This window comes from Leuciscus leuciscus (assembly GCF_965113295.1).
Source record: "Leuciscus leuciscus genome assembly, chromosome: 3".
In the NCBI taxonomy this organism is placed as follows: domain Eukaryota; kingdom Metazoa; phylum Chordata; class Actinopteri; order Cypriniformes; family Leuciscidae; genus Leuciscus; species Leuciscus leuciscus.
In genome coordinates this window covers 13,327,329-13,346,230 of record NC_138727.1, presented here as the reverse complement: position 1 = coordinate 13,346,230, position 18,902 = coordinate 13,327,329, and the positions used below count along the sequence as shown (strand labels likewise).

Here is an 18,902-nt window from a genome sequence, read left to right as displayed (position 1 = left end):
CAGTGACGGTGAGAGACGCCATGTTCCTCCCGATGGCCTGAGCAGCGGACTTGGTGGCTCGTAGCGCTAAGTCCGTCGCACTCCTTAGGTCCGTGAAGTTCTCCGGGTTCGGGCCAGCCTCGTCCATGGTACGGAGAAGATTAGCCTGATACACCTGGAGCACGGCCATTGAATGAAGCGCTGACGCGGCTTGACGGCAGAGTAAGCGCGACCGATCAGAGCCGAAGTAGTCCTGCAGGCTTTAGAGGGCAGCGAAGGCTTGGACTGCCATCCGGCGGAAGGCGGGCAGAGGTGCGTGGCTACCGGTTCCTCGACCGGAGGAATGCAGAGGTAGCCCTTGTCTTTCGCGCCGTCAATATGAGAGAGCGTCGAAGAGACAGTAGAGTGCAGCCTGGCAGAAAATGGCGCCTTCCAGTTTTTAGTCAGCTCCTCGTGGAGCTCCGGCAGGAAGGGGGCGGGCCTCGTGTGAGGCGTCGAGCGGCGACCGGGCAGAAAACAGCCGTCCAGCCTGCTGGGCGTGGGTTCCTCGGGCAGCGACCAATCGAGGCCGAGGTCCTCCACGGCCTTGGTGAGCAGGCGGAGAAGTTCGGCGTCGAAGCTAGAACGTACACCGCTCGACTCTTGAAGGGAAGGGGCGGGGTCTGGAATGGAGCCCGACCAGCCTTCACATTCAGAAGCCAGAAGAGAGCAGCTGTCCTCTTCTGCGTCATCTCCCCCGGACTCGATATGCACGGCAGGGAGCTGGCCGGCCGTGATAGAGGTGGGATATCCAGAGAGCGATGCACACGGGGAGAGATCCGGCATGCAAGCGCTCGCGGCAGATGCCTCCGGCGTTCTCTGTGAACGGCGCTTTTTACGGAGCGGCCCAGAAGAGAGAAGCGGAGGAGCGGGATCCACGTTGAAGGATGCTAGACGAGCCCGCAGGGTCGCCATAGACATCTCCTCAGAATCAGAATCAGAAAGAGCTTTATTGCCAAGTGTGCTTGCACCCACAAGGAATGTTTCTTGGTACTGAAGCTTCCAGTGCATATATACAAATACAAATACAACAAGAAACATAGTAATACAAATTCTAAGAATAAAATATATAATTTTTTTTTTTTAAATAGTATAAAAGTAAAAAAGGGGTCACAGTTGGGTTTAGTCCGAATAAACATTTACAGATTATGAACATATTTACAGTATTTTGAGTAGTATGAATAATATAAATATAAATATCACCTGAGTTAGAGAATATTGCACTAGACAGTGGGAGTATTGCACTTACAGGCATATACCTTGGGGGGCATGTTAAGTGTTCAGAAGGGAAATGGCCTGTGGAAAGAAACTGTTCCTGTGCCTGGATGTTCTTGTGGCCAGTGATCTGTGTCGCCGTCCTGACGGTAATAGTTCAAACAGGGGGTGTCCAGGGTGAGTGGAGTCTGTGATGATTTTACCTGCTCTCTTCCTCACTCTGGAAGAGTACAGGTCCTGGAGGGTTGGCAAGGGGGCACCAATAATCCTCTCTGCAGTCCGGACTGTCCGTTGTAGTCTCCTGATGTCCGATTTGGTAGCTGAACCAAACCAGACAGTGATGGAAGTGCTTAAAATAGACTCAACTGAGTAGAACTGGATCAGCAGCTCCTGTGGCAGATTGAACTTCTTCAGCTGGCGAAGGAAGTACAGTCTCTGCTGGGCCTTTTTCACAATGGAGTCAATGTGATTTGCCCACTTCAGGTCCTGAGAGATGGTAGAGCCCAGGAACCTGAATGACTCCACTGCTTCCACAGTGCTGTTCATGATGGTGAGAGGGGGGAGTGCTGGGGATTTTCTCCTGAAATCCACAATCATCTACACTGTTTTGAGCGTGTTCAGCTCAAGGTTGTTATAGCTGCACCAGACAGCCAGCTGTTCAACCCCCAGTCTGTAAGCAGACTCGTCACCATTTTGGATGAGACCGATGACGGTGGTGTCGTCTGCAAATTTCAGGAGCTTGACAGAGGGGTCTTTAGAAGTGCAGTCATTAGTGTACAGGGAGAAGAGCAGTGGGGAGAGAACGCACCCTTGGGGGGCGCCAGTGCTGATGGTGAGGGTCCTGGATGTGAGCTTCCCCAGTCTCACTCGCTGCTGCCGGTCCGTCAGGAAGCTGGAGATCCACTGACAGATTGAGGATGGCATGGAGAGCTGAGTCAGTTTGGCTGTGAGAAGATCAGGGATGATGGTATTGAAGGCCGAACTGAAGTCCACAAATAAGATCCGTGCATAAGTCCCAGGTCTGTCAAGATGTTGCAGGATATAGTGCAGTCCCATGTTGACTGCATCATCCACAGACCTGTTTGCTCTGTATGCAAACTGAAAGGGATCCAGCAGGGGTCCAGTGATGTCCTTCAGATAGGCCAACACCAGTCTTTCAAATGACTTCATGACCACAGACGTGAGAGCGACAGGTCTGTAGTCATTAAGTCCAGTGATTTTAGGTTTTTTTGGGAACCGGAATGATAGTGGAGCGTTTGAAGCAGCAGGGAACTTCACATTGCTCCAATGATCTGTTGAAGATCTGCGTGAAGACTGGGGCCAGTTGGTCAGCGCGGGCTTTTAGACAAGCAGATGAGATGCCGTCTGGGCCTGAAGCTTTCCTAGTCTTCTGTTTTTTGAAGACTCGGCTCACGTCCTCCACACAGACCTTAAGCTCAGGTTGAGAGGGGTTGCAGGAGGTGATGGTGGATGTGTGAAGTGCACATCAGAGCGGGTGTGAGGTGTGAGTCTGGGCTTCTCAAACATGCAATAGAATGCATTGAGAGTGTCATCCAGTTGTTGATTCTCCACAGATGGGGGGGATGGTGATTTGTAGTTGGTGATGTTCCTCAGGCCTCTCCAGACTGATGCCGGGTCGTTGGCTGAAAACTGTTTTTTCAGCTTTTCAGAGTAGCTTCTTTTAGCAACTCTGATCTCCTTTGTCAGTCTGTTTCTGGCCTGGTTATACAAGATTTTATCCCCACTTCTGTAAGCATCCTCTTTGGCATGACGAAGCTGTTTGAGTTTCCCAGTAAACCATGGTTTATCATTAGTGAATGATAAGAATGTCCTGGTAGGAATGCATGTATCCTCACAGAAACTGATATATGATGTTATAGTATCTGTGAGCTCATCCAGGTCGGTGGCTGCAGCTTCAAAAACAGTCCAATTAGTGCAATCGAAGCAGGCCTGTAGATCCTGCTCTGCTTCGTTGGTCCATTTTTTTACAGTCCTTATTACAGGTTTAGCTGATTTCAGTTTCTGCCTGTAGGTCGGTATAAGATGAACCAAACAGTGATCAGAGAGCCCCAAAGCTGCCCGTGGGACGGAGTGATACGCATTCTTTATCGTGGTGTAACAGTGGTCTAATATATTACTGTCTCTGGTAGGACATGTAACATGCTGTCTGTATTTTGGCAGTTCACGGGAGAGATTTGCTTTGTTAAAATCCCCAAGAATGATTAAAAGAGAGTCTGGGTACCTTTGTTCCATTTCAGCTATATGTTCAGCCAGCTGTTGTAGCGCCGCGCTCACACACGCGTCTGGAGGAATGTAAACATTCGCGAGAATGAATGAGGAAAACTCCCGTGGCGAGTAGAAAGGTTTACAGTTTATGAAATGTGCCTCTAAATTAGGAGAGCACATCTTCTTCAGTGTTGTTACATCTGAACACCAACTTTCGTTAATGTAGAAACACAATCCACCACCTCTCGTTTTCCCCGTTAGTTACGCGATGCGATCCGCTCGGAACAGCTGGAAGCCCGGCAGATGTAGTGCGTTGTCCGGTATGGCTTCACTCAGCCAGGTTTCAGTGAAGCACAGAGCAGCGGAGTTTAAAAAATCCTTGTTGGTGCGGGTGAGGAGAAGAAGTTCGTCCATTTTGTTAGGAAGAGATCGGAGATTCGCAAGATGAATACTGGGGAGTGCAGTGCGGAGGCCGCGCTCGCGGAGTTTAACCAGCGCGCCGGCGCGCTTCCCGCGTTTGCGTCTGACCGCGCGTTTGAACACCACCGCTGCCCCTCCGACGAGAATGTCCAGTAAAACGTCCGAGTAATTAAAATCTGTAAAAGAGTTGTCTGGTGTGTGTTTCCTAATGTCCAGTAGTTTGTCTTTGGTGAAACTGATAGGAAAAGAATGACTAAACGCAGAACAAACCAACAAAAACAACACAATAACTGGAGAGCTCCACACCGAGGAAGCCATCCGCGGCGCCATCTTGTTCATGAGCAATTCCTTGCAATTGAAGATATTTTAACAATGTCGGTAACCAAACAGTTGATGGACTCCATTGACTTTCATGGTATTCCCCCCCATCAACTGTTTGGTTATCCATATTCTTCAAAATAACTTCTTTTAATCTTCAAAATATCACCCTGAGTGAGCTGTACACAGTCCGCCATATCTCCTTCTTTATCTACTTCTTCTCCTCACGAGCAATTCCTCGCATTCCGGGCAGCCACCCAGGGAAAGCGCGTGGTCCGTGTGACTTTGTCCCAGGCAGGAAACACACAGGATGTGGCGGTCCCCGTCGCTGAGAGGTCCCCGTCGCTTTTCATTTCTTGAAAAGAGGCATTTGCAACAACGCCTCGCTCTTTTATAAAAGCGTGTGTAACGTAAAAAACGCGTGTAGAGAAAGGATATTGGCGCCGGATTGCACAGCAGGAACGGCGGCTGAAGCGGCGAGAGATGGCCGGCTTGAAGGCTCGTCCCGCTGAAGGCTCTTCGACGGCGCAGGCTTCTCTGGAGAACAGCGAGGTGAGAGTCCACTTCGCTGAAGAGTTGAAAAATCAAAGAACAACCTTCTGGACTCTGCCTTTATAGCCTTTAGCCATGCCCATTCTGGCGGGACGTGACGTGCACGGGTGCCCGCGCCCTCATTGGTGCGTCGTCACGGGCAGACCCTGGATAGGTTGCAGCAGTTGCTGCAGAGCAACCAATAGGCGCACGAGCTGCTTCGCCTAGGTCTGCTTATGCAGCAATGCGTTTTAAATTAATGCAAAAATTAAGGATAATTTTTTGGCTTCAGTATTCTCGAGAAAAGGGTTTTTCCTGTAGCGTAAGCTAGCTTACGCAACACGAGAGTACTCTCGTAAGAGAACCACAAAGTTCACATAAACACAGTTGGTTATGTCTGTGAACGTAAACAGCCAGCAAAGAAATCACATGTGTATATTAGATCTGTGTATGCAGCGTAATATACAGTACCTACTACTAAATATCTACTCACTGCTAACTTGATAACTTTAGTAGCTTTAATAAGAAGAAATTTCTTGCTTGAATGCTGCTGTTAAATGCTCTGGCGAGGAGATAAACATGGCGGACTGTGTACAGCTCACTCAGGGTGATATTTTGAAGATTAAAAGAAGATATTTTGAAGAATATGGATAACCAAACAGTTGATGGGGGGGGAATACCATGAAAGTCAATGGAGTCCATCAACTGTTTGGTTACCGACATTGTTAAAATATCTTCTTTTGTGTTCAGCAGAAGAAAGAAATTCATACAGGTTGAATGGAGGGTGAGTAAATGATTTTTCATTTTTGGGTGAACTATCCCTTTAATAAACATCATTACACAACAAATCCAAGTCTTTTGCCCTTCATTTTGTTCCATCAGCGCTTAAAAAAAGAAAATGTCAAAAATGTTACCTTAAAAAAAAAAAAAAACACTTGAATGCACATTATATCATAATTGTGATTTCAATTTTTTTCCCAGGAGAACTTAAAACTAGGTAGAATAAAACTGTTTCACATCAGATTTTATCCATTTAAAATTTGTCTTGTTGCAATTACGCACTGTACAAGGCTATTTTTAAAATGCAAATACAAAAGGACTGTTATGTAAACAACACAACTAGCACATCTATAAAATTATATTAATACAGTGAAAGTGTCACATTCACCGTCTGTCTTCGTCCTGTTCACTGCAGTTCCCAGAATCCTCCTTGTCTCCACACTTGAACTCACTCCCTCAATTACCCACCTGTTTATCGTTATCATCTGCATCACCTGTCTTGTGTTCATCTGTGTGTGTATTTAAGTTCCTGGGCCCGTATTCATAAAGATTCTAAGAATCCTCTCAGAAAACTCTTAATTTAGCTTAAAACCTTTTACGTAGGAGTCTTAGCTTAAGAGTGATTCGGGACTGATCTGAGAGCAACTCTGAGTAAGGAAAAGACAACATCTTTCATCTTAGTAAGGAGGCGGGGTTGACCCCGTTGCTATGTATGACACAATCTTTTGAAGACTGTGATTGGTTGGTTGTCCAAGAAGGAAAAATTTTTGATTTTAAGTATAGGGTCTATTCTAAGCCTTCACTTTGAAATTACATGTGTAATTTTTCCTTATTTGACCGTTCTCTCTCTCTCACACACACACACACACACACACACACACATTATATATGTGTAGGCTATATCAATCCTTTTTTTTTTATTTACCATGCTGTTAATTTCCTATAAGGTATTTGATTGGCTTAGAATGATAAACATTGTTCCACTCTTTCCAATTACACTGATTGCTGGCATGTCTATTTATGTGGTGGTCTGAATTTTGGTTTTAATGTATCAAACTTGTAATTTTTCCAGTTGCCAAATATTGTAATGTAGTGATTACTTTCATTTCTGGTGCTATGGCATTTCTGCGCTGTGTCAGAGATGTTAGTGCATCTCTAATAAGATCAGTCACAAACATGATCCCTGCACGATCTAATCTATAGCGTCTTATTAACTCACTGTCATCCATTGGCTGCAACACATTTCTTCTCCCTCCTCGTCTTTCTGCCATTTTCTCCTCTGCTAAAGAAACTCTTAAGCCTCTTAAAAGTCCTTGTCCGTGCTCGTAACAATTTTGACCTTAAGACCTCTTTTAAGGGTTAAGATGCTTTCTGAATTACTTTTTTCTTTACTAGGATTTTTTCTTTCATTTTAAGAGTAAACGCCCACATTTCTAAGAATTTTCTTAGAATTTTGTCACTAGGAGCTACTCTTTGCATTAAGATTCTTTATGAATACGGGCCCTGGTCTTCACTCGTCTTTTGTCGGTTATTGTTTGTGCAGCAGCACACTGTTTCTTGTTTGTTTTTAGTTTTTAGTTTTTAGTTACCTCCTGTTAATAAACCTTTGTTATTTTGGTACTTCGCTTGGCTTGTCTCCTTCCTCAACCCGGACCTGGCAGAATAACCGACCACATCATGAGCTGGGAGCTCGCTGGACAGATCGTGGCTTTGGCTCGGGATAGCCACGATTTGTCGCATCACGCCAGTCCAGCCGAGCCTGCACTTCACGCCAGATCTGCCGAAGCCAAGGCAGTTCGCGTCATGCCCGCTTGTCTCTCTGTCCTCTGGGGGGACCGTGGAGGTCTCACCGACACGGTTCCCAATGCCGTCCTGGCCACCTGAATGGTCTTCTCCACCATGGCCGCCCGAAGGGTCCTGACCGCCATGGCTGCCCAAAGGGTCCTCATCGCCATGGTCACCTGAAGGGTCTTCTCCACCATGGCCGTCCGAAGGGTCTTCTCCGCCATGGCTGCCCGAAGGGTCCTCACCGCCATGGTCACCTGAAGGGTCTTCTCCACCATGGCCGTCCGAAGGGCCTGCTTCACCATGGCCACCTCCTCGTCCTGCACCACCGTGGCGGCGATGCCATCCTGGAGTCTCCTGTCTTCTCTCTGTTCACCCTTTGGTCACAGACTCCAGGATGCCCACCCCCCCTCCTGTGTTCTGCCTTCTACGGCGCGGGTCGCGCCTAGCGGGAGGGGGGAGTAATGTCACATTCACCGTCTGTCTTAGTGCTGTTCACTACAGTTCCCAGAATCCTCCTTGTCTCCACTCTTGAACTCACTCCCTCAATTACCCACCTGTTCATCGTTATCATCTGCATCACCTGACTTGTGTTCATCTGTGTGTGTATTTAAGTTCCTGGGCCCGTATTCATAAAGATTCTAAGAATCCTCTAAGAAAACTCTTAATTTAGCTTAAAAACTTTTACGTAGGAGTCTTAGCTTAAAAGCGATTCGGGACTGATCTGAGAGCAACTCTGAGTAAGGAAAAGCCAAAAAACTTTCATCTTAGTAAGGAGGCGGGGTTGACCCCGTTGCTATGTATGACACAATCTTTTGAAGACTGTGATTGGTTGGTTGTCCAAGAAGAATTTTTTTTTTTTTTTTGATTTTAAGTATAGGGTATATTCTAAGCCTTCACTTTGAAATTACATGCATAATTTTTCCTATTTGACCGTTCTCACACACACACACACACACACACACACACACACACACACACACACACACACACACATTATATATGTGTATATAAATCCTTTTTATTTTATTTACCATGCTGTTAATTTCCGTATAAGGTATTTGATTGGCTTAGAATGATAAAAATTGTTCCACTCTTTCCAATTACACTGATTGCTGGCATGTCTATTTAAGTGGTGGTTTGAATGTTGGTTTTAATGTATCAAACATGGAATTTTCCCAGTTGCCAAATATCGTAATGTAGTGATTACTTTCATTTCTGGCGCTATGGCATTTCTGTGCTGTGTCGGAGATGTTAGCGTGTCTCTAATAAGATCAGTCACAAACATGATCCCTGCACGATCTAATCTATAGCGTCTTATTAACTCACTGTTATTCATTGTCTTCAACACATTTCTTCTCCCTCTTCGTCTTTCTGCCATTTTCTCCTCTGCTAAAGAAACTCTTAAGCCTCTTAAAAGTCCTCGTCCGTGCTCCTAACAATTTTGACCTTAAGACCTCTTTTAAGGGTTAAGATGCTTTCTGAATTACTTTTTTCTTTACTAGGATTTTTTCTTAAATTTTAAGAGTAAACGCCCACATTTCTAAGAATTTTCTTAGAATTTTGTCACTAGGAGGTACTCTTTGCATTAAGATTCTTTATGAATACGGGCCCTGGTCTTCACTCGTCTTTTGTCGGTTATTGTTTGTGCACCAGCACACTGTTTCTTGTTTGTTTTTAGTTTTTAGTTACCTCCTGTTAATAAACCATTGTTATTTTGGTACTTCGCTTGGCTTGTCTCCTTCCTCAACCCGGACCTGACAGAAAGGCTGCTGTAAATGTATACAAAGCATTCAGCATTAAGGCTCTCTGCTGTATTCCTACTTTAAAGAAAAGTGTCAACAACATTTTATCACCCAAGTTGCTAAACAAGGCATGAAAATATATTATTTCTACAAGCTTAAAGGACAGGTTCAGTATTTTACACTTAAAGCCCTGTTTTCAGATAGTTTCTGATGAAATACAATGGTTAAGATTGAAATTTGGACAAATGCTGCCGTCCCGAGAATTTTAGGTTTTTGTGGTAGCACCCCCCACCTATACAACGGTTGCATAGGTGCACTGGAAAAATCGTTCGTTTACAAAGACGTGAAACTCACCGAGTGGTCAGGGGTGTTCACTGATATGCTCACACAAAAATCGCTGCAAAAGATGCTTTCAAACAGGTGTTTTACCATTCGTTGTAAAACTGTGGACCTATTTTTCCAAACGCCTCACACCCGTACATTCTTCCGTTGAGAGCTTGAATAATAGACTCTCCAGCCCAGTTGGTGGTGATAATGCACCTTTGCCAATTGCAAGCAAACCACTGGCATTTCATTGAATACACAGAAGAAGCAGAAGAAGAAGCGGCGGAGTAATACCGTAAAGGTGCTGCGGTCTCACAGCACGTCCTATACAAGTCAATGGAGTTGGACAAAAACTACGATAAAACCTGTTGGAAAGCATCTTTTGCAGCGATTTTTGTGTGAGCATATCAGTGAACACCCCTGACCACTCTGTGAGTTTCACGTCTTTGTAAACGAAAGTTTAATGCGTTTTAGGAAGGATTATTCCAGTGCACCTATGCAGCCATTGTTAAGGTGGGGGGATGCTAACACAAAACGTCTCAGGTTACGACTGTAACCTATGTTCCCTGAGAACAGGGAACGAGACACTACGTCAGAATGACGCTATGGCAGGGCTCTAGAGTGCGACCAATTTGGTCGCATATGCGACCAAATTTTGTAAGTGTGCGACTAACATTTTTCCTAAGTCGCACCGGTGCACCTAACGTCCTCGCATCCGCTGCCTCTCCACGGACGTTTGTTGGCGTTTGTTCTCCTTTGACGGAACTCACACTCTTCTCTCACGCGGTGCCACAGCTCGCACGACAGCCCTGCTTAATAATGAGTGACGACGGAGGACAGAATTAAACATTTAAACGTAGCCTGGTTACACTTAAGGTCTGTTATATTAGTCTGATTTTATTTAAAATTTCGGCTTCCAAAGATTATAAAAAAATATATATTGAGGTAAACCCATTAAAAACTATCTAACTACGCGCAACTTCTTCCCTTAGCAGCATTAGGCGGTCATTTCTCCCTAAAACTCAGAATCAGCACGATCAGTGATTGTTGTAAATGCAGTCTAGCTACTGTTGCTAAATTGCGGGACGCGTTTAATAACTGAAAGAGATATTAAAAACACAAAAATCTGCGCAAGAGATGCTGTTCGCATGGCGGCGCGCGCTCCGAAACAGACCGAGACCGGCCGAGACAAGCAAATTATACTTTCGGTTTCATGTGCAGATTGTGCGCGTCTAAACGATCAATTGTACACAAAAGCGTGTCAATTACCGGCTTTGAGATTCACTAAAACAGTTTATGTCTTAAATGGACGTAGTTATGGAAATAGTTGGGAGAAAATGGTGCATCAGTAGTAGCCTATTAGATCTGCATTCTGCACCCGGTCTTAAAGGGGCCGCAGTCTAATAAACATGCTGACGATTGCGCCATTACTGTAAATCAAACAACAAGAGAAAAATCACTCACAGCTCTTGAAAGAATAACTTCAGCTTTAATAAGCATTAATCTATTTATGATAAATTTTACAGTGTTATTTTACATTTTATTACTTTATTAGATTTCTTTTTAGACCATGCCTGAACAGTAATGTTGATAGGCCTTCCTGAAATTAAAGCACTGTGTAGGCCTATATAAAGTGTATCTTTGTTTAATTGTTTATCTTTTGTTTATCTATTGTTTATCTTTGTTTGTTATATATAAAACAAAAAGAACCATAAGAATACAGTTAAAGTACTGTATCGATAAGCAGTATCGGTAAGAGTAGGAATACCGTTAATAATTGTGCTTCAAAAAATAAATAAACGTTTTTACCTACACCTTCTTGTTTAAATTCATTTACATAATATATATGAATGTGTATAGAGCGTAATAAAAAGGTGACCTTAAAATTGTGGCGTTAAAGGTGATACAGCCGAGGAAAAATTTGGGTGCACCCAAATTTTGTGCTGGTGCACCTAAATAAAAAAGTTAGGCGCACCAGTGCAACCAAGGCAAAAAGTTAGTCTGGAGCCCTGTATGGGGAACGCCTCAGGCGTGACAGGTGTCTGAAATCACTATCAAATCACGGCAATCACAATGACCGGCGACAGCCCGTGAATCATTAACGTGAATGATTAACGTGCGACCTGCAAGTATAAAAGGGCGCCTTGCCAACATGACAAACATCCTATCGTCTGAAGGGACTGTTGCAGGCAGGCCCCGAGGCATGGCAGGAAGACGTAGTGTCTCGTTCCCTGTTCTCAGGGAACATAGGTTACAGTCGTAACCTGAGACGTTCCCTTTCGAAAGGGAACTCTACACTACGTCAGAATGACGCTATGGGGAACGATATACCAACGCCACCATGCTAAGGGGAGTGCATGCCCAATGGCAGTGACAACTGTCAGAACCAGCAAATTCAAATGAAACGCTAGAACCACTCACCCTCAGGTCACACTGGGCTGTCAGTGACAGCACTCCCTACGGTCATAGCCCAAGCTATATGATACCACAGAAAACCTCCAAAAAAAAACAAAGTTTAGTGAAAGGTCTACCTGGGCCTGCTCAAGGGCCTAGGACCACAACTTCAACTCTTTAGAAGGGGTCCCTTCTAGGGAATGTGGCTAGGGAACCCGAGGGAACCCCAGCCAGTCACTATTCAGGGGAACGTGCCACCTGAAATGCCACCAGGCAGGCCTGACCTGGTGTCACTACATAGGACACTACAGTCTGGCCACTTCCTGTCTGTCCGAAGACAGAGCCTCTGGACACTCGCCTTTAGGAAGGCATCCAACCCGAGGAACTGCGGAGTAGGCAGTGAACCACTCGGCCCGGATCTCAGAGACGGGATATCCTGGAGAGTATGACTCAGCATAGTGCTTTACAACCCTTGCCAGCGAGGGGAGTTTCTCTACTCGATCCACGGATCAACCCAGTGTTTGTGTTTCAAAACACTGAGGAGGCCTGTGAGGGCCTAAGGACTGATCTAACTGGGAGGCCTCATGAGAGGCCTACGACCGACTGACCAGCTTCAGGAGACCACATACTCATACTGACCCTCAGTGAGGGGAGCACTAGATCTACCTGGTAGGCAACCAGGCTGTAGCAGGATAAAGAGGTTCCAGGAGGGGACCCGTAGCAGAGAATAAAAACTTGAGTCAAGCCAGGGCGCAAGCTCACATTCGGTAGCTGCCTGATAAGGTCTGCTAAACTGAAAGTAAGCGGCCACTAGCTTACAAAACCCAGCACCACTGTGAAATTACTCTCAGAGAGACCTGGAGAGGCCTACTACCTGACAACCACAAAACGTGGGAGCTCACTTTCAGAGAGGCCTGGTGAGGCCTACTACCTGACAACCACAGTATGTGGGAGCTCAACTTCAGGGAGGCCTAGTGAGGCCTACTACCTGATAACCACAGTGCATGGGAGTTCACTTACAGAGAGGCCTGGAGAGGCCTACTACATGACAACCACAGAATGTGGGAGCTCAACTTAAGGGAGGCCTAGTGAGGCCTGCTACCTGATAACCACAGTACATGGGAGTTCACTTACAGAGAGGCCTAGAGAGGCCTACTACCCTTTACCAGAAAACCACATTAAGTGGAAACTCAAGGTATGTTGGAACTCAACTCCAGGGAGGCCTGGTGAGGCCTACTACCAGAGAACCATGACATGAAGGAGCTTACTTTCAGGGAGGCCTGGAGAGGCCTACTACCTGAAAACCATAGCTGACAGTGGGCCAGACTGGCAGTCCAGTTGACTGTCTTTGGGGCTTTGCCTTCAAAAAAGCGGGAATCCAACCTCAGGGAGGCCTGTGGGGCCTGCCACCTAGTAACCACAGTATGTGGGATTCAGCCCTCAGGGAGGCCTAGTAAAGCCTACTACCTGACCACCACAAAAAATGTGGGAGCCCATCTTCAGGGAGGCCTGAAGAGGCCTACTCCCTGAAACAGTCTAATCAGCTGGATGTGACTGCTGCTGGGGACTCGCCTAACAGGGAGGCCTGGTCGAGCCTACTAGCTGATAGCGAGTCTATTCTGCTACCTCAACGAGCACTGCTGGAACCATACCATTAAAAAACTTTTCCTATAGTTTTGTACTAGTGTATGTTCCACAATGTTGTGACCCACCTCCGAGGAGGCCTGTTAAGGCCTACTACTCGGCAGTGAGCCTTCTGCCCGAACTACCAGGGCCAACCACCGAAGGTGAGCTGGCCTAGGAGCCATATGTAGGGGCTACCCGGTCAATGAGGCCTGCTGGGGCCTACTACCTAACTGTGCAGCCTTCAAGGCAGAAAAACTGTTACTACAGCGCTTACCGCATCCTGGTACCTAATCACATTGCCAAAGGCAGTGTACTCAGCAAAAAGCAATACACTTATAGCAGGGGAGTACAACATATGCCACTCTGCCTAGTGGAGGCCCCACTTTAAGGGCCTACCTACTATATGCATGGGCGTCAGCCCATGGCAATGCTCTGGCTTCAAGGGAGCGGAGTTCAAAAGACCGGAATGAAATGTAGTTAGAACTCCCTGCTCAACCGGAGCCATCGTGGTGTGAGGTAGATAATACAGAGCTGAGAATGGAATACTCAAAACTACCCTGAGTTAGCAGGGGAGTAACACCATATGCCCCTGAAAATTTAGACAGGGAGCGAGCCTGTAAATGGCTCCAAAGGGTGACAGGGATTTGTCCTGTGCCCAGCCTAGGGGAGCGGGGCTTGCTTGCAAGCCAACCAACTTTCACCCATCACTCGAGCGATTCAGCTCAACGGGCTAAGTGGAGCCAGCTCAAGGCCTAATCATAAGTAGCTCTGTTCGGCAGGGTCTGGCAAACTATCACATCGCAGAGCGAAAGACAGCCTAACCCTGCCTGAAGGATCATACCTCAACTACCACCCTGCATTACTCTATCACCCCTGAATGCAGTGAAAGGGGCGGGCCTTGGCCAACAACTCCCATTTAAGGGAGGAGGCTGAAATAAAGGGGAGGAAGCCTACACCTTGAATGAATGTGGCAGCTATACTTAGCAGAACGCCTCCAAAACCCCTAGCATAGCCTAGGCCAGCTATAGAGGCGGCCCGGGTGAGGGCCGACCTACAAGCATAGATCTACCTGAGGGCTCGGAGGAGCCACAGCCTACTAGATTGAGAGGCTAAGAAACACTCACCTACTGAAACCTTAGAGCTCAGGGGAGCGAAATACTCAGGACACCAATGTCACAAACCGATAGGTAGGACATAAGATCTATCTGAAGCGCCAGCGTCAGTCTAAACCTAAAGCAAAAAAAGCTTTTTTTTTTTTTTTTTTGGAAGACCAACTACTCTACCCCTAGGTGGCTAAAAGCCCTGAGGCTAAATAGAAATGAGTGGTGGCCCACCACGCATATCATATGTTATGACAGGAAGGCCATCACACTCAACACGGGAGCCAAATCTTTTTTTGAGCTTCTCCCTAAATCGTTCTAGCCACAAGCTGGGGGGAGGCTTCAGGGCCCTGAAGTCCAATACCTTACCTCATTGCTCCTCTAGGAATGACCCCCCTAGATCTATACAGGGAACAAGGTCTGTAGAGAAATACAAATCAGTGTTAGTATACACACAGAAATTTGTTTAAAAACCAACCAGTTCACCTGCGGCGTGCGGAGTGAAGACTCGCCAGAGAGTTCTTTATGAACCTGGGGTCCATCACCTTACATGCCTGAAAGAGGCGCTCTCACCAACCAAGCCGAGGCAGGCCATCAGAACTTTGTTCTCATCATAGGCCCAGCCCCAGGCCTGGTGTAAGAAACGCCTGGGGAGTCAGGAAAAAGAGGAGAGGCTGGGATTGTACCGCCCTCCAGGAGATGATCCATCACTAACGCTTTGATCGTTTGTACTGGATCACCTCCCTCAGATCCTTCTTTTTCCTGCGGGAGTCACGCCTCCTCTGTGACCTGTTCCTACATGGAGGGGGTGCACGAGAGGCGACACTAGCTCTCTGGCCCTGTCTACGGCCCTCAGGTCGTGAAGGGCCAGGCTCTCCCGCCTGTCTGGGCTCGGACCCGGATCTCAGCGGTATACAGGTCCTAAATGCCGCTGAGCGCGCCTTCGCCTCCCTGAACTTTCCGACCACCGCCTCCACGGAGGTGCCAAAAAGTTCAGAGGGCGAAACCGGTGCATCAAGGAGAAAGGCCTTCTCTTTCTCCCCGATGCCAGCCAGGTTCAACCACAGATGCCTCTCCGTGGCCACCATTGCCGCCATCGAACGACCGATCGAAGCGGCAGTATGTTTAGTGGCCCGGAGAGCAAGATCTGTGGTGCGGCGCAGCTCAGCCACCGCCTCAGGGGACAGCCCTGTCCCCTGGTCGAGATCCCCCAGCAGGTCGGCCTGGTACGCCTGCAACACCGCCATAGTGTGCAGGGCGGCACCGGCCTGACCCGCTGCCGTGTATGCTCTGCCATTCAGACGCGCTGTGGTCTTGAGCGGTCTGGATGGCAGGGCTGGAGCACTCAGCGTCGACGCCCGCCCAGACACGAGATGGTTCGCAAACGTCTCGTCAATGGGCGGCATCGACACATACCCATACTCGCCGATCCCCTCAACATCAGCGAAACTAGCCCGCTGATGTCGGTGGATCCGAGCAGAGTATGGGTTCTTCCATGCCCTCTCGATCTCTGTATGGAGATCGGGAAGAAATGGAAGGCTCGCCTGAGCTGGTGGTCTATGGCCGGGGAGAAATCGATCGTCCAGCCTGCCACGAGCAACTTCTCCCCTAACGCGCCGCCATGGCAGTTGCAACCTGTCAGTGGCGCGTTCCATTACATCCAGCAGCTCAGCATACACGGGGCAGGGTGGCTGAGAGGGTTCAGGGTCCACCTGAATGACCTCCTCCTCATCCATCACCTGCCCGTCCTGAAGAGCATCTGTTGCAGGAATAGTCGGAGAAAAATCCTCTTCGTCATCCACCTGCAACTCACCCTCGTCATCCGCCGAATCATCTGAGAGGTTAACACCCCTCTCAAGGCGATCGGCGAGATCCCTCTGGGAACCCCATGACGCGAGTCGCCGCTCTGCCTCAGCGCGAGCGGGACCTGAGCCACGAGGTACAGATGGTAAGCCCTCCTCACTCGAGAAGAGGGCTAGACGAGAGCGGAGCATTTTCAAAGCAAAACGCTCACAGTTTGCACAGACGGCTCCCTCAAGAGCCGCCTGTGCGTGCTCTTTGCCCAGACAGAGAACGCACAGTTCGTGTGTATCACACGGCGTCAAATACCTTGGGCACGGATCTGCACACTTCCTGAAGCTTTCAGCCTTCTCCGTGCGTTTCATACTTCTTTGCCGACTTTTTTTCCCAGCGATATTTCAAACAGACAGTCCCTGAAGATGAAAAGATGTTTGTCATGTTGGCAAGGCGCCCTTTTATACTTGCAGGTCGCACGTTAATCATTCACGTTAATGATTCACGGGCTGTCGCCGGTCATTGTGATTGCCGTGATTTGATAGTGATTTCAGACACCTGTCACGCCTGAGGCGTTCCCCATAGCGTCATTCTGACGTAGTGTAGAGTTCCCTTTCGAAAGGGAACCTAAAATTCTCGGGACAGCAGCATTTGTCCAAAGTTCAATCTTAACCATTGTATTTCATCAGAAACGACCTGAAAACAGGGCTTTAAGTGTAAAATACCGAACTTGTCCTTTAATGAAGAAAACAAGGAGTTCTCAGTTGATCTGTATAAAAGGAGAGCATGAGTATGGATGCTTGTAAAGCTTGTACAGATGGAGCATGTAAATCTGCAAAAACAAGCTGTAGATGCAGTTCAGGAAATCCGTTTCTACGGAAGTTAAAAGAGCCTGCCAGTCGTGTACTGACTTAAAATCAGTGCAGTGGGATACTTTGATCTACCAAGATGCACAGTAAAATCCAACTGTTACATTAAATAAGACACGATTCCATAACACTCACCAAATATGTTATTTATTTATGTGGCACAAATGTTGTAAACTATGGGATATTCATAGAACACAAGTTCTCAAGCACTCAAAATGAATTCATTTTATTTTATATATATATATTTTTATCAATAATTGAATCAAAACAGTATACAAACTTCTCACGAATGCATACTACAATTCACAGTTGAATATCACAAATTATGTATATATGACTCTGTGACAAATAATAATGCCTATGATAATACAAAATAAGTAATCTTTTTCAAAAATTGTTTAAGACATGCTTCATGTTCTTACAAGTGTATTTTTTTTTATGTATATTCATGAGCGTTTCATGTCTTCTTTTTTTCTTTTGTTTAAGTTTTACCATTTTCTAAAGAGAATGTCAAGAGGTGCAACCATCAAATGCTTTTCTTGCACCTTGAATACATGTAAGCATACCCAACTTTGGCATGATGATTATTACATGTATTTTGAATGTTTGAGTCACAAATATTAAGAAGTTTAATTTAATACCATCTGACCTGTTGAAAAAAAGGACTTTTAATAAAAAGGTTAATTATGTGATATGTGAAAAACAGGAAAAAAAAAAAAAACAGGAAAAAAAAGGGTAACACTTACAATAAGGTCTTATTTGTTAACATTAGTCAATACATTAACTAACCATGAGCAATACATTCTTACAGCATTTATTAACCTTCGTTAATGTTAGTTAATAAATAAATGAAAATCCCAGTGAATTAAATACCTGTCATGGCTCGAAGGAAAAGTCAAGGATTCAATAGCAAGTGAATACTGGTGTTTATTAACACAATAGAAATGGCAGTGCAGGTTGAGATGTCAGGCAAACAGTAGAATGACAGGCTCGGCAACGCAGGACTCAGTGAGCAGGCAGCAACGGACGAACTGCAGACAATCCTCAGAACAGGCAGACGCAACTCAGAACGGGAACACAGGAACTAGTGTCCAATCCACAGAACAGGCAGACGAATCTCAGAACAGGAAATCGGGAACTGGAGCGAGGGAGAGAGAACTGTGAGCTGTGCCTGGGAACCTCCACAACCATCTGACAAAGACAAGACGAGGTGACAAACAATATATAGGACATCCTCATTCAAAACAGCTGGCGTTGATCAGCTCATCAGCGATAACGAGCCGTGCTGATGAGCCACGCCCATTCATACAACACGCACACACATAGCAAGGGCGAGCCAATGAATCCATGAACCGTGACAGTACCCCCCCTCCTAGGAATGCCGCCTGGCGTTCCCAGACACCCTTACCTGTCGATTGTAATCATCGATAAGGGAGTGATCCAGGATGTCCCTAGCAGGAACCCAACTTCTCTCCTCCGGACCGTAACCTTCCCAGTCCACCAAGTACTGGAATCCGCGTCCCCTCCGCCTTGAGTCCAGTATACGATTAACCGAATAAGTAGGCTCCCCATCTACGAGTCGCGGCGGGGGGGGAACCGGGGCAGGCGGATTAATGTGAGAACGAAATACGGGCTTAATTTTGGATACATGAAAGACGGGATGAACCCTCCTGTACGCTGGGGGGAGGTTGAGGCGGACTGCCACCGGACTAATGATCTTGGTGACAGTAAACGGGCCAATGAATTTGGGAGCAAGT

The 18,902-nt window shown here is 46.7% G+C and overlaps 1 protein-coding gene across 1 annotated transcript; it reads right to left on the bottom strand.

Moving 5' to 3' along the window:
* Positions 1 to 13,725: 13,725 nt before the first annotated feature.
* Positions 13,726 to 16,906, bottom strand: LOC309494390 (uncharacterized protein). The gene is made up of 2 exons (XM_082163710.1): positions 14,661 to 16,906; positions 13,726 to 14,255 (listed from the first exon to the last, which is right to left on the bottom strand). Exon 1 carries the CDS (start codon positions 16,645 to 16,647, stop codon positions 15,193 to 15,195), a length of 1,455 nt encoding a protein of 484 aa, XP_082019836.1. The 5' UTR covers positions 16,648 to 16,906; the 3' UTR covers positions 13,726 to 14,255; positions 14,661 to 15,192.
* Between the last annotated feature and the right edge of the window lie 1,996 nt (positions 16,907 to 18,902).

Excerpts from the sequence above, each read along its gene's own strand:
- LOC309494390 (XM_082163710.1), bottom strand. The coding sequence starts at position 16,647 with ATGAAACGCACGGAGAAGGCTGAAAGCTTCAGGAAGTGTGCAGATCCG.